General features: G+C 39.5%; 1 protein-coding gene across 1 annotated transcript in view; it reads left to right on the forward strand.

Moving 5' to 3' along the window:
* Positions 1-16878, forward strand: part of DCDC2C (doublecortin domain containing 2C) — a 173886-nt gene that overhangs the window by 19839 nt on the left and 137169 nt on the right. Inside the window, exon 2 of the mRNA XM_007957895.2 lies at positions 4170-4221. Coding sequence (XP_007956086.2) covers positions 4170-4221 — 52 coding nt within the window. The remainder of the gene's footprint in view (positions 1-4169; positions 4222-16878) is intronic.

Genomic DNA, 16878 nt, shown 5'->3' on the forward strand with positions numbered 1-16878 from the left:
GCCAGACTTTGTCTCACCTATTTTGGTCATGTTGTCAGAAGGGGTCATTCCTTGGAGAAGGATGTCATGCTTGGTAAGGTGGAGGGTCGATGAAAGAGGGGGAGGCCTTCAACAAGATGGATTGACACAGTGGCTGCGATGATGGGCTCAAGTATAGCAGGGATCGTGGAGGTGGTGCGGGATCGGGCAGTGTTTCGTTCTGCTGTTCATGGGGTCGCTATGTCGGAAATGACTCGACGGCACCTAACAACAACAACAACAGCACTCCATAGTATTCTTGTGAGAAATAAATATAGTATAGTAAAATGCCTGACATTGATTCTAATTATTGGCTTTTCCTTTTTTTATCCCTGGAGTAGCAAGTAGTGAAGTTCAACGTTAATCTGTCAAGTCTCTGCTTCAAATAGCACTCCCCATTCCCATCCCGTAGCAAACCTAAGCCTAACCAGCAAATGTTTCCAAGAGCCTGGTTTCAAGACCCTGGTTAATTGGATCTTCAAGGAATTATTGTTCCCTCTTCTGTTCTATTTATGTTTTCTTTGAAATGTTACATTGGAACAATAAATAGTATTTTGTGTATTTGTAGTTTCTTTTTATGCCACAATTTTTCTGTTTTCACTTTTTATTTGCAGCTAACAAGTTTTTTTTTCATTTAGCAGATTAATGTTCATATATAGAATTTGGGAATTCAGAATTAGTTTATGATACCTATTTGGAAAAATGAGAGTTCTGGTGGCATAGTGCCTAAGGAATCTGACTGCTAACCAGAAGGCTGGAGGTTCAAAACAGTAGCCACTCCTCGGAAGGAAGACTGGGTGTGTTAGACTGGGTTCTCTAGAGAAACAAAACCAGTAAAGCTTATATATAGAGAGAAAGAGAAAATTTATCTTAGGAAAATGATACATATATTTATAGAAGCTGGAAAGTCCAAAGTCTTGGATCAAACGTCAAGCTAGAGGCTTTTCCCAAATCACGCAGCCCATATTTCCACAATAAAACAATCACCTAGAGCAATGAAGTACTGTTCATTTAAGATGGGGAAGTACTCTCCCACTTGCAACATTCCCCACCACTTCTTATTAACTACCCCTGGAAAGTTTTATTTTTTACTTCTCTGCTTCTGTGGGCATTTGAGTTTGTGACTTTTGGCTCTGTATTGAATACTTTTTTTTTGCCAATTCAAATTTTTACAGGTTAAATTCAACTTGACAACAATTACAATAATTGGCTGTGCATCCCTACCCTTAATGCAATATTCCCATCACTGTTAACCCCTCTCCCTCCTGCACTGGTAACCACTAACAACCTTTAGTTTCTATATATATTTGCCTTTTCTTGTTATATTGAATACATTAAAAATTTATTTTTCCTTCTCTCTACTAAGTCTATTCTTCTTTTGAATAATATTAAAACCATTAAACATTACAACAATCTCAAAATTGTCTATTAAAATGTATACATTCAAACCCACCAGCCACTCCTCGGAAGGAAGGTTGGGCAATCCTACTTCCGTAGTGATACTGCCTTGGAAACCCAAGGAGGGGTCGCTATGAGTCGGGGCCGACTCGACGGCACATAGCAACAACAACAACAACAAATGTATTTAAATCAGGAAAAAATCTTAAAGTCACATATTAATCTTAAGGTATTATTTATTATTTAAATATTTTATTTGTAAAGAATAGAGAAAACTCTTCAAAAGTCTTCAAGCATTAAGAAATTTGCTACTAGCACTCATAAAACTTATTCTGTGAATCTTGTCCAGTTTATAGTTTTGGCAAAATGGGAACAATGATGAAACCTTATGAAATAAGATGAAATGGTGGAGTTGAAAAGCAGCTGAACAAAGAGTTTTGAGTGTCTATTGTGACTTTGTCCAACTGTGGGACATTTGGTGAACTTAATATTTTGGGCTTTTAGTGACTTGGTTAGAAAAGCCAATGGATTTTCATAATCTCTAAGGTCCTTCTAAGGAATTCTGGTGGTGTAGTGGGTAAGGCATTTGGCTGCTATCCAGAAGGTCAGTGGTTCAAACCCATCAGCTGCTCCATGGAGGAGAATGAGGCAATCTACTCACGTAAAGATTTACAGCCTTGGAAACCCAGTGGGAGTCACTATGAGTCAGACTTGATTCTATGGCAGTGGGTTAAGGTCCTTCTGTCTCTGATAATAAATTTATATGAGGGAAATCATATCTAAGAGAGTTTTCCATTGGGCAATTTCAACGGTATCCAGTATGAAAACTTGCCCTCCAATGGCATTACTACTATACACCCACCCCTCACTTACTGACATGATTAGGTGACAAACATTAGGTCTTTATGTGAAAACTGGTGTGGTAGTTGAGGTTAGGAAGAATCATTAACAACCTGAGATATGCAAATGAAACAACTTTGCTTGATGAAAGTGAGGATGACTTGAGGCACTTACTGATGAAGATTGAGGAACACAGTCTGCAGTATGGATTACATCTCAATATAAAGAAGACAAAAATCCTCACAAATGGACCAATAAGCAGCATCACAATAAATGGAGAAAAGATTGAGGTTCTCAAAGAATTCACGTTGCTTGGTTCTACAATCGAGGTCAATGGAAGCAGCAGTCAGGACATTAGATGACGTGTAGCACTAGGCAGATCATCTGCGAAGGAACTCTTTCAAGTGCTGAGGAGCAAGGATGTCTCCTTGAGGACTAAGGTGCGTCTGACACAAGCCATGTTATTTCCAATCACCTCGTATGCATGTGAGAGCTAGACAATGAATAAGGAAGACCAAAGAAGTGTTGATGCTTTTGAGTTGTGGTGCTGGCGAAGAATGCTGAAGGTACAATGGATTGCCAAAAGAACTAGCAGATCTGTCCTGGAGGAAGTACAGCTGAGATGCTCCTTTGAAGTGAGGATGGCCAGACTTCGTCTCACCTACTTTGGTCATGTTATAAGAAGGGACCATTCCCTGGAGAAGGATGTCATGCTTGGTAAGGTGGAGGGTCAACAAAGGAGGGGAAGGCCTTCGATGAGATGGATTGACATGGTGGCTGCAACAATGGGCTCAAGTATAGCAAGGATTGTGGAGCTGGCGCGGGATCAGGCAGTGTTTCATTCTGCTGTGCATGGGGTTGCTATGAGTTGGAAACGACTCAACGGCACCTAACAACAACAGTTGAGGTTATGTGTTAACTTGGCTGGGCCTGGTTTTGAGTGGCTGGGCAGCTGGATGTAGTTATTCCCCTTGGAGAGATTGGTAATCAACTCCATGATGGAATCTACTGGAGCAGCTGAGTAGCTGCCTTAGGGATGTGGTCTGCTCCCAGTATATAAGGAGAAGCACTGCAAAAGGTCTGCAGCTTTTGGCATACTTGAATTCTGCATATAGCCTAGTTTTCATTTAACAGCTTGCCATGTTTCCTGCTGATCTTGGGACTGTCTCTGGTCTTGAACTGATGGCCTGCTATATAGTTTGGTAATATCAGGACTGTGGCTTTTTACTTGTTGAGCTTGGGTTTGTAAGCCTCAGAAACCAGCAGCTGCCTGAGTGAAGAAAGCCTCTAGCTCCAGTGGGTCAGGAGCAAGAGGCAGAGCTGAAGCCCAAGGTTGAGGGGCTTTCATCCCGCCCCTTGAGCTGGCACTTTGAACTCGGACTTCTAGCCTCCAAAACTGTAAGAGAATGAACTCCTGTTTGTTGAAGTCATCCCATTTGTGGTATTATCTGTTAGAGCAGCACAAAGTAACCAAAGCAACTGGCATTATGTGAAAATGGAAGATAAGCACATCAGATCGCAAAATGGAGGATGATTACATTATTACCTAACTGCCAAAACACTGAGAACCATGGCCTAGTCAAGTTGACACATAAACTTAACCATTACAGCCAGTGTTACTCTTGCCTCACATCTTGGCATTTGTTGCTGCCAAAAATATGTTGTTAATGCTCAAAATAGTTGGATAGTAGATTTTTTTCACTATTGTAAATGTGAAGTGTCAGATAATGTGATAGTAAATGAGGAGTAGGTGTATATTGATTTGGATTCTAGCATTTACAGTGCTCTTTATTTTAGTTTTAAATTGCTATGGGCTTGAAATTTTAATGCTGTGAAAAGTCATCTCTAAAGAAGCTCAAACTTTCTATTAAAATATTTATCTTCTAATTGTATTTCTTTATCTTCATTTGCAGTTATTTTCACATTGTTCCCAGAAAACCTGCAAAGATGAGAAAACTTAAGGAAGTAAGTGTTCACCACTAAATACAAAGGATGGGATAAATTTGATGATTTAGATAAAATGATGAATTTGATGAAAATGTAAATGTCAGTATTGAATAACTGAAATGTTATAAAAACAGCATTTAGTAGGGAATGCCTATAAAGACACATTGCTCTTGAAGTCACAATTCACTGTACAAGCTTGTCATACTTGTCAAAGCACTTGAGTAACTAAGATGATGGAAGTTAGTAAAACTATTCTAAGGACCATGGTTAGGAAGATAGTCATCTTTTACAGGCAGGATGCAATTATTCATTAAAACTTTGAACTTTCCCTTTGTTTTTTGGGGTTTGGAAAGATAAATGTTGGAGAAGTTATTTTAAATTATGCAGTGTTGAAGCTAATTATAATGCTAAACTTAAAGATTTGCCCAGAATTCTCAATATTTTTGTGTTTGAAAGACATTTGAAAGGACTGCACTGTAGAACAGCCCATAACTCTGTTCACAGCACTTGAATCTTACCAAAAATAACCATTTAAAAAAAGACCTACCCCACTTTTTTTTTTCCTAAAGAAATAAGAGTCTCTAGGTTTAAGTGAGACGGCCTGTTGATATTGAGAATTTAACATGATTTCTAACTTTTTCAAAAAATATTTTGAGCAGCGCTACAAGTGTGAAATATTTTGAGGGTATGTACTTTTCTAAGTGGTAGTTTGGCTATTATTAAATTTTCTTGTCTTTAAAATGAAGGTGATAATCTTTACTTCAGAGGATGGCTGTAAGGATTAAATTACTTGGCAAAAGTTTATAGGATACTCTGCTTAATTTTTCTAATAGCATTAAAAAAAAAAAAAAAGCTTGGGCAGAATTTGCACATCCATTAATAGAGGAATGGTTGAATGATTCATGGTATTCTATACTGTGATTAGATCTATAGATATGATCTTTGAATGTCTTCAGAATTCAGTCAGATGATCTATGTAAAGTACTAGCAGTACTAGTATTTGTCTAATACTAGGATTAAATTATACACACACACACACACACACAATTATATTATATACATAGATTGTTATTGTTTTTATGTGCCATCGAGTCGGACCTGACTCACAGCAACCCCTTCTTGGGTTTCCAAGGCAATATCACTACGGAAGTAGATTGCCCAACCTTCCCCTTCCTTCTGAAGAGTGGATAATAAAACTAAATGATTAAATTATAATGTGTGTGTGTGTGTGTGTGTGGGTAATATATATATATACATATATATATATATATATATATATAGTATACTAGTACTAGATAAATGTTAGTTATCTTCCTTCATATCTTAAAATAAAACTGGGCTTCTCTGGGCCTGTACGTCACTGTGGTAGTTTTTTGTATATCAACTTGGCTGGGCCTGGTGGAGTGGCTGGGCAGCTGGTGGTAGTTATTTCCCATGATGAGACTGGCAATCAGCTCCATGGTGGGATCTACCACAAGCAGCTGAGTAGCTGCTTTGAGTATGTAGTCTGATTCCTGTATATAAGGAGAAGGCTTGGGGATAGTCTCTAGCTTATGGCATCCTTGGACCCTGCATGTAGCTGTGTTGTTGTTCAGCAGCCTGCCATGCTCCGCCGACCTTGGGATTTACAATGGACTTGAATTGATAGCTTGCCGTGTGGCTTGATAACATCAGGACTGTGCCATTTTATTTGACGACCTTGGGCTTGTTAGCCTCAGCAGCCGGTAGCTGCCTGAATAAAGAAATACCTCTAGCTTCAGTGGGCAGGGAGTAAGAGGCAAAGTTGAATACCAAGGTCCAGGAGCTTTCACACAGCCCCTAGAGCCTGGCACTTTGAACTTGGACTTAAAGCCTCCAAATTATAAGAATAAACTCCTGTTTGTTAAGGCCATCCCAATTGTGGTATATTCTTGTCAGAGTGGCACTAGGTAACCAGAACAGAGAGAGTGGGGTGCTGCTCTGGCAGATACCTAAAATGTGGAAACAGGAGTGGAGTGCATCCTTGGCCCAAGACCCTGGCAGAGAGATCCTGGCATACGGCATGAGAGATGGCAGGAGCAGAGCCCAGAGACCAGCATTAAACAACAGTCTTACCAGCCCATGGAGGAGAAAGCCGGGTGCCATTGTGTAGGCGGTTTCCTGGCAAAGTGGGTTGCCTTCGGGCATTAATTGGTGAACAGACCAGCATAAAATGGAGTAGCAGGTTGGCCAGCCCATGGAGCAAGAAATCTAAGTGTCCTTAGGGCAGAAAGATTTCCGGTGGAGTGGGTTGCCCTTGGGTATTAATTGGCAGAAGCAGAGAGACCAAGGAAATGGGAAGCAGAGTTGCCTCAGCCTCAAAGTGTAGGACTATGGCCTTTGGGGGTGGAACCACCACAGTCCCCTAGGTTTCAAAGAGTTAGACCTTCACCAACTCAGTTCTGGAGTGTGGGCTGCTCGTTCATGTGAGCTAGCAGGATGGAGCCATAGCTGAGGGGGCAGGGCTGCCATGCCCAAGAGGGAGAAGAACGGGGCTTGCCAGGCCAAGGGGGTGAGGTCACCATTTAGAGGAACAAGGGGACTGGAGCGACCTAGTGAGAGAGATCTGTACAGATGCCACCCACTGAAGATCTGTACAGGTGCCAAGTTGACAAGGGGTGGAATTGTGGTAGTTATGTTTGTGTGTCAATGTGGCTGGGCCTGGTTGTGTGGCTGGGCAGCTGGTGGTAGTTATTCCCCATGAGGAGACTGGCAATCAATTCCATGGTGGGATCTACCACAAGCAGCTGAGTAGCTGCTTTGGGTATGTGGTCTGCTTCCTATATATAAGAAGCCTTGGGGATAGTCTCCAGCTTATGGCATGCTTGGAACCTGCATGTAGCTGTGTTGTTCAGCAGCCTGCCATGCTCTGCTGACCTTGGTACTTACAATGGACTTGAATTGATAGCCTGCCGTGTGGTTTGATAACATCAGGACTGTGCCATTTTATTCAGCAGCCTGCCATGCTCTGCCGACCTCGGGACTTAAAATGGACTTGAATTGATAGCCTGCCATGTGCTTTGATAACATCAGGACTGTACCATTTTATTTGTTGACCTTGGGCTTGTTAGCCTCAGCAGCCGGTAGCTGCCTGAATGAAGAGATGCCTCTACCTTCATTGGGCCAGGAGCAAGAGGCAAAGTTGAATCCCAAGGTCCAGGAGCTTTCATACAGCCCCTAGAGCCTGGCACTTTGAACTCAGACTTAAAGCCTCCAAATTGTAAGAATAAACTCCTGTTTTTTAAGGCCCATTTGTGGTATATTCTTGTCAGAGTGGCACTTGGTAACCAGGACAATCGCAATCCAGTAGTCTAATCAAGGGCAATCTAGTAGCTTCAACATTGGTTAAAAACACTGACAAATAGAAGCTTTTAGCTATTTCTCTAGCGTCTTCACTTCTTGGCAGTGAAATACATCAAGTCAAATTTATTATTTACCCACCTTAAGTTGTAATTTGCCAGAGGCAAGAAAGCAAGTTTCCAACTAGAAAGAAAGAAATTCTGGCAATCATTGAATTTAAGAGTTACCTTAATAAAGAGAATGTAAAATATATTTAATTATTCTTAATATCTACCCACCCCTCTCTAACTGAGGCTTGGAGTGAAAGTAAGCAGTAATTCTGAAAATGAAAGTTATCCCTTGGTAATTGTGCAAGTTGGATTCTATGTTTTTCCTTTGCACATTTCAGTGATTTAAAAACTGAGATATGCTTATAAAGTCATATTTAGCATTTTAGGTCTGGCAGGAACCTCCAGATTATCTTGTCGAATCTCCTTTCTAGTGGAGACAGCTTTAATCCAGATGGGTTAAGTGACAGGCCTAATGGCAGAGAAGACATTAGTATTTGCCTATTTTTCTCCTGGACGTGGTTTGTTCCATTATGATGCAATGCCTCAATAATTTTTCTTTTAAACAAACATGTTAGAACTTAAACACCTATATAAGCCTTTTCTGTCTGTTAGACCTAAAATGTTAAATTTTATCCAAATTGGTAAGTATTCATGCATCTCAAATTTGGGTAGAGGTGAGCTATTACACTTTAAAGACATTATGAGTAATAATAATAACTATTTATTAAACTCTTGTTATATGTCAGGTATCATGCTAAATGCTTTACGTTATTAGTACCAATTGCCATCGAGTCAGTTCATGGCATCCTATGTGTGTGAGAGTAGAACTGTGCTGCATAGGGTTTTCAATGGCTATTTTTTCCAAAATAGATTGCCAGGCCTTTCTTCCAAGGCACCTCTGGTTGGACTCCAACCTTTCAGTTAGCAGCCCAGTGCATTAACCTTTTGTACCACCCAGAGACTGCTAGCACTTTACATGGATCATCTGACTGAGTCCTCAAGACATTCAAAGATGGGTTCAAACCTACCAGCCACTCCTCAGAAGGAAAATGGGGCAATCTACTTCTGTAGTGATACTGCCTTGGAGACCCAAGGAGGGGTCGCTATGAGTCGGGTCAGACTCAACGGCACATAAGAAGAACAACAAACCTATAGATCTTATCACAGTATAAAATACCATGAACCATTCAACCATTCCTCTATCAATGGACATGCAAATTGTTCCCAGGTTTGTTTTTTTTTCCAAATGCTATTAGAAAAATTAAGCAGAGTGTCCTCTAAACTTTTGCCAAGTCCAGAAGTTCAATATTTATGTGTTTTACTAAACTGTTTTATGATACGATAACACAGAGTAAAAGTACCTATTGTTTTTGTCAGGTATTGTCAAGTCTATTGTCAACTCACAATGACCTCAAGTGACAGAGTAGAACTGCCCCATATGATTTTCTAGGCTGTAATCTTTAAAGGGACAGATTGCCAGGTCTTTCTCAGAGCCCCTGGGTGGGTTTTAACTGCTAACCTTTCAGTTAGCTGCTGAGTGCTTAACCACTGTGCATTGTGTAAATTATTTTTTTCACAGAATTTCCCTTTTGGCTTAAATATATTTGTAGAAAAAGTAAAGAAGCTTCCTTGGAGACCTTGATTTAGTATAGAAATTTACTTAAAATTATTTACTACTACTACTCATTACTGTCAAGCTGATTCTGACTCAGAGCAACCTTATAAGACAGAATAGAACTGCCTGATAGGGTTTCCAGGCTGACATCTTTACCAAAGCAGACTGCCAAATAGTTTTCCTGCAGAACTGCTAAGTGAGTTTGAAACACTGACCTTTTGGTTGGCAGCTGAGTTCTTAGCTACTGTGCCAAGAGAACTCCTTTAAAATTCATTAGAATACCATAACATACACTTAATATAGCCATATAAATGATTTGTAAAATATTTCAATATAATGAATTTGAAATTACATTTTATTAAATGGAAGGAAGAAGTAAATTAGATTTGAAATAGCTGCTCATGGGATCTTGGCTTTCAGCTACAATGTCAGATTGGTTTTAATAAGAAAGTGTCCTTGGTCTCACTTTAATTCAAGGACTTCTATTGCTACATCTTACAGGTTCTGTTTTATAATTGTGGTAGTAAAGTTTGTGTGTCAACTTGGCTGGGCCTGGTTGAATGGCTGGGGAGCTGAATGTAGTTATTTCCCATGGTGAGATTGGTAATCAACTCCATGGTGGAATCTATTGGAGCAGCCGAGTAGCAGCTTTGGGTATGTGGTCTGCTTCCTGTATATAAGAAACAGCTTTGGGAATGGTCTCTAGCTTGTGGCATGCTTGAACCTTGCATGTAGCTATGTCGTTGCTCAGCAGCCTGCCATGCTTTGCTGACCTTGGGACTTTCAATGGACTTGAGTTAGTGGCCTTGATGTGTGGTTTGATAACATAGGGACTGTGCCTTTTTACTTGTCAACCTTGGGCTTGGCAGCCTCAGCAGCCAGCAGCTGTCTGAGTGAAGAAAAGCCTCTAGCTACAGTGGGCTGGGAACAGGAGGCAGAGCTGAAGTCCAAGGTTGAGGGGCTTTCACCCAGCCTCTAAAGCCTGGCACTTGGAACTTGGACTTCTAGCCTCCAAACTGTAAGAGAATAAACTCCTGTTTGTTCAAGCCATCCAATTTGTGGTATATTCTTGTCAGAGCAGCACAGAGGTAACCAAAACAATAATTCTAAATTGTATAAATCTGGGCAGACTTTAGATGTATTCTCCAGTTCTTTTCTTTACACTTCTAGGAACAAATGATTCTCTCTTAAATATATTTTTCTATGAGAGCTGTGTTCTGATTCCACTCTTTCAGTGGGTCTATCCTGTAATATCTTTGCCAATACCACAGTTCAAATCAATTCTTCTGTCTTCCTTTTTCAATATCTAGCTTTTCTATGCATATGAGGTGACTGAAAAGACCATAGCTTTGGTCTGGTGCACCTCAGTCATCAAATAACATCTTTGCTCTTTAAAACTTTAGAGAGGGTTTTTTTTTTTTTTTTTTAAAGCAGATTTACTGAGTACAGTACATCATTTAGTTTATTGACTGCTCCTTTTATGGATGTTTATTGTTTATTCAAGTAAAATGAAATAATTGACAATTTCAATTTCTTCCTCGTTTATCACTCTATTGTTTATTAGTCTAGTCATGAACATTTTCAATTTCTTCAAGTTCAGGTGTAATTTATACTGAAGGCTTTAGTCTCTGACCTTCATCAGTAGTGTTTCTAGTCATTTTCCTTACAAGCAAGATTGTGTCATCAGCAAAGCACAGGTTGTTAATGATTCTTCTTCTAATCCTGATGCTTATGTTACCATTCCTCTATTCTAAGATGGGTTTCTTATAGGCAGCATATAGTTGAGTCTTGCTTTTTAATACATTCTGACAATCTGTCTTTTAAATGAGAGTGTTTAGATCATTTGTATTTAATGTGATTATTGATATTGTTTATTTTGATTCTTTTCTTCATATAGTCCAAGTTCTCATATTATTTGTTCAGTGTGTAGATTGAATAAGTAAGGTGAAGGGTTTCAACACTGCCACACACTTTTTCCACTTCTGAACAATGCAGAACTGAACCACATACTGTGCTTTTGTTCTTTTAGAACAACTGCCTCTTGATCCACGTACACGTTCCGCATGAGGACAATGAAGTGTTTTGGAATTCCCGTTCTTCAAAGAATTATACATAATTCGTTATAATCCATACAGTTGAAAGCTTTTGCATAGTCAATAAAATATGGTAAACATATTTCTGGCATTCTCTGCTTTTGGCTAAGATCAATCGGACATAAGCAATGATATCCTTTGTTCCATATTCTCTTCTGAACCTTGCTTGCACTTCTGGTAGTTCCCTGTTGATGTATGGCTACAGTAGTTTTTGAATTATTGATGTATTATAACTGTAGTGTTGATAAAAAGAATATGTAATATACTGTGCACTTCCAGAAGAATGAAATCAATCTTAGAAGAAATGTGACCAGAATACTTCTTAGAAGTCAGGATAGAGAGATTTCTCATTCTAATATCTAGGCAGAAGTTTAGGTTGTGGATTTGAGGTCTTTCTTCTTTTTTAATATAGACTTTAGTGTCATATATAAAAATAACCCAAACAACCAACTGCCATTGAGTTGATTCCAATTCATAGTGACCTTCATTGGGTTTTCTGTGCTGTAAATCTTTACAGAAGCAGACTACATCATCTTTTTCCTGTGGAGAGGCTGGTGGGTTTGAACCATCATCCTTTTGGTTAGTAGTTCAAAGTCATAACCACTATACCACCAGTACTATAAAATCTTCCCAAATATTGGAATCCACTGTTAGCGACCTCTCACAAATTTTGAAATGTTGTGTTTTTGCTTTCATTTAGTTCAAAATACTTTCTAATTTGTTTTTTTAAAAATCTATTAATTAATGTGAAGTGTGTTATTTAGTGTAAAATATTTGGAGATTTTTCCAGATATTCTGTTATTGAATTCTAATTTAACATCATTGTGCTGAAACAAAACATATTTTGCATGAATTAAGTTCATTTAAATTTATTAAGACTTTTTTTATGGCCTAAAATAAGTTATAACTTAGTAAATGTTTCATGTGCATTGGAAAAGAATGCACGTTCTACTGTTGTAGGTGGACTATCAAATTGCTACATAGCATTATTTGAATTTTCTGTTTACTTTTTTTTTTTCAAATCAGTTATTCAGAGAGGGATGTTGAAATCGCTGATTGTAATTGTGCATTCATCTGTTTTTCCTTGCATTCTGTCAGTTTTTGCTTCATGTATTTTGAAGCTCTGCTTTGGTGTAGTGCTTAAGGCATTTGCTAACCAGAAGGCTGGTGGTTCAAACCCACTAGCCACTCCTGGGAAGGAAGACTGGGCAATCTACTTCCGTAGTGATACCTCCTTGGAAACCCAAGGAGGGGTCGCTATGAGTCAGATTTGACTCCAGGGCAGTGAGTTTGGTTTTGGTTTGATTATCAGATGAATAAAATTTAGAATTGTTATGTCCACTTGATTAATTGACCCTTTTATCATTATGAAATATTAACTTCTTTATTTCTGGTAACATTTCTAATGATGAAATCTACTTTGTCTGATTTCACTAGAGTTTCAGCTTTTCTTTGACCATTGTTAATATGGTATGTCTTTTAATCTATTTGTTTCATTGGGTTTAAAATGGGTTTCTTATAGGCAGCATATAGTTGAGTCTTGCTTTTTAATACATTCTGATGATCTGTCTTTTAAATGAGAGTGTTTAGATCATTTGTATTTAATGTAATTATTGATATTGTTTAGTTTGATTCTATCATCTTGCTACCGGCTTTTTATTTGTCCATCTGTTCATTGTTATCCCCTCTTTTTTTCTGCCTTCTTTGGACAAACCAAACATTTTTTTTTTTATAATTCCATTTTATCTTCTTTGTTGGATTATTAGCTATAAAGCACTGTTCTGTTATTTTAGTGCTCTATGATATCCATCTTTAACTTCGTTGGTCACATGTATTCTCTTTTGAGAATATATATATATATATATATATATATACACCCATTAGTAATGTAAAAAACATTCTTCATTCATGATCTATACAAAACAACCATACATATTTGGCCCATTACCATTGTTTACCCATTCTGATCTTCACAAAGGAATGAAGAACACTGTAAATGGTAACTACATGGGTGAACATGAGTAAATAATAAGATTTTTTTCATATTTTAAAAATTCTTTTAAAAGTAATTGACTGCTTATGTAAAAATTATAGCAATGTATTTTGGGGGTTTATAACATCTGTCAAAGTAAAATGCATGACAATAAAGCACAAAGATTGGTAGTAGAGAAACTGAAGTACTGTATACCGTTTAAGATGGAGTAGGGGAATGAGTATTTGGAAGTCTGCTCTTAAAATTAAATAAACCTGTTACATATTGCTCAGTCTTTTGGAATATGAATGTGTCTCTCTTAATCCTGCCTCCTTCTCTTCACCTTCTTTAAACTTGGCATCTCAGTGTGTGTGTGTGTTTGTGTATTTGGGGGCATGGTATGAAGGTGCCAAAGGGGCAGGGAGGCCGCATCATCTGATTTCCTCTAATCCCACAAGAGGAAGACAGAATCACCATTAGCAGCCCAAGGCCTATCCCTGTGAGGCCAGACATGCCGCCTCTCTCCAGCCCTTTCACCAACCCTGACACCAACCGTTCCTCCCACAGCACCCACCACCTCTCTGGTGGGTTCAATAACACACTGCAGTGACCACACAGAACTCACGGATTATGGGTTTTTTTAGGGAAGCTACAGGCTACAATTCAAGTTCAGGAGCACACTCAGTTTCTCTCAGCCCACCGTCTCTCAGCTGACAGTCTCTCTCAGTCTGTCTCCCAGCAGTGTATCTCTCACATCTCTTGCTCAGCAATGCATGTCTCTTGCATCTCCCAGCCAGCACTGAGAGATTCTCTCCACCTCTATGAGGGCTCCTTTTGAGCCTAGCAGAGTGGCAAAACTAACCAATTCCAACATCAGAATTGTATACACCTGGGAGAGAGAGAACTTCCCAGAAAATTACTTTGTGCTGCTCCCAACAGACATACTCCAGGTGGATAACTTTATTAGGAGCTACTCAGTTGCTCATGGCAAATTCCACCACAGAGTTTACAAAGACATATGGCTAGAAAAGCCACACTATGTAATTTGCTACACCACAGAGGGTGTGCTTTCTCTCCTTGGTGGTCTCTAGGGAAAGCTGAGGCTCTTTGGGTATGCTATCCTCTGACTCCTTTCATTTGTGGGCATTATTTTTTAAGCATTTGGGTATTGTATGCTCTGTTGTGTGGGGATGCATTAGGTTGTCTAGTGTGACTGTTAATGTGGTTTCTCTGGCCTTGGAAGCTCTGACTGACTCAATCTCACTGATTTGGGGCATTTATCCTGGAACCTTTGACTTCATTACAGCAGCCCGTCTGGATAATTCTCCAGCTAGGTTCTCTGCTGCTCCAGCCTGGTGTATCCTCCAATTCAAAAGGGGGAGAATTGCAGGACATCATTGTCCCATCCATGCTCTCAGGATCAGAGAAGACCAGCAGTGGACAGAGCTTAGTTTGTAACTCCAGTGTTGGTTGCCAGAAGAATGAACAGATCTGTCCTGGAAGAAGTACAGCCAGAATGTTCCTTGGAAGTGAGAATGGCCAGACCTTGTCTCACCTACTTTGGTCATGTTGTCAGAAAGGATCATTCCCTGGAGGATATTATGCTTGGTTAAGTGGAGGGTCAGCAAAAAAGGGGAATACCCTTAGCAAGATGGATTGACACAATGACTGCAACGATGAATTTAGGAATAGCAAAGATTATAAGAGGCTCAAGACCAGGTAGTATTTTGTTCTGGTGTACATAGGGTCACTATAAGTTGGAGCTGATTCTATGGCACTTAACAACACAACAACAGGGCCAAAAAGAGTGATGCCTCCTTTCCTTTCGATCTTTCTTCCTTGTCCTCATTTTTATGGGAGGGTTTTTTTTTTTCCCTATACTCTGAAGACCTGTGCTTCTGTTTCTTCACCTGGGATTATATTAGTACTTGCCTCATGAAATTGTTATAAAGTTCTCAGTGAGTGCTAGGTAACTGTTTGCCTAATAAACTGTCTATTTCTTCTCTTATAAGACATTTGAGTTGGTAAAAGTCAAATCCCAGCTCTGGTATCCTGGAGCAATAAAGCACATGATCCTGTCTCAGAAGAGGAAAGCTGCAAAGAAGACATATGGTTTTATGAAGAAATTAAAATTGTATGGTTTGAACTTGCAAAAAATTTATTCCCTTTACACCTGAATTGGGCAAGGTTGGATGAAGGACATATGAAAAATACATAGTAGTTTGGGGCACTGTGAGTGGGATAGTTTTGGCAGAATTGCCAAATGTAGGCTGTATTGTGAATAAGGTCAGGGAAGAAGGTAGAGTTAGAGTTTCAAGAGAGTGGACTGCCAGGAGATGGTGAAAGGTGGGAAGACCAGGAATGGACAGAGCTTGGTTTGTGACTTCAGTGTTGGTTGACCATGAGTATTCTTGTGTAGGGAGGTGTTCTTCTCTTTGGGGCTTCTCTTCTTCCCTATACTATCTCCATTATTTTTAGGACTTTCTTTTCCTCCACCTTCTCCCAAATGTCCTCCCTCCTCCAGGGCTCATAACTTCATGCATGATCTCTGCTGCTGTGTTACTGGGAGTTGCTTAAATTCCTTCCCCTGGCATGTGACATATTTGCATTTTTGCAATGAACTTTTTGGAGACAATGTCTTGATCCATAGGGTGACTAACAGTGGAGATTTCAGTTTCCATGTCAGGCTGATGGGAAAGATACTTTTGGATGAGCAGACTTTTGGTCCCTTTCAGATCCACCCTCTCCACCCCCAACCCCAGTATCTTGTTAACTCCGTTTGCTTCCTTCCCTCTCATCTCACCTCACTTTTCTTTGTACACCTGGCTTCCTTTTTCATAGACTGGTAATAGAAACTGTAATCTGTAACTCTTCCCCCTCCATAGGTTAACCCTTAGTAATGCTTTCTCTGTTCCCTTCTAACTGTATAATCAAACTGCACAAGCAGATTGGGTCCATTGACTTGGGAAAAATTTATACTGATAAAAACTGTATTCAAACTACCTTTTCTATTCTTGTGCTTACTCAATTTGCCACCCCCATAGTTTTAATCTCCCTTCTTTCTTTCTTTTCAATTATCTTTTTCATACTGGCTATCATTAGATTAAATGGTGGTGGCCATTTTGGATATTTAAAGTGACTGAAAAAGGCAAAGGGGATCAGAACAGATCGAGAAGTCAGCTGCAGTGACCTAGGAGAGGAGAGGGAACCCAGGCCATGCCCCACAAGCAGCGAGGTGGGAAGGCAGGGAGAGGACAGAAAAGGCAAAGGTGACCAGAATAGATTGAGGAGTCAGACACAGGGATGCAGGTAAGGGTGACTGGATGGGTCAAACAGCTAAGGGAGACAAACATGTCTGTTGGTTTGTACTACTGTGGTGATGTGTTGCTGTGAGTCTTGAGGCTGTGTCACTATTGTTTCAAACCCAGTGGGGTGCACAAGGTACACAGGTATCAGTCCGGTTTGCAGACTGAGACAGACTAGCACCACTCAAATTGAGGAGAAACAGCAGCAAACATCCATTAATACTTGGAACATGGAATGTATGAAGTATGAATCTAGGAAAATTGGAAGTTGTCAAAAATGAAATGGAACGCATAAAGATTGATATCCTAGGCATTAGTGAGC

This window comes from Orycteropus afer, unplaced genomic scaffold (assembly GCF_000298275.1).
Source record: "Orycteropus afer afer isolate SDZICR_OR568_19922 unplaced genomic scaffold, OryAfe1.0 scaffold00821, whole genome shotgun sequence".
Lineage (NCBI taxonomy): Eukaryota > Metazoa > Chordata > Mammalia > Tubulidentata > Orycteropodidae > Orycteropus > Orycteropus afer.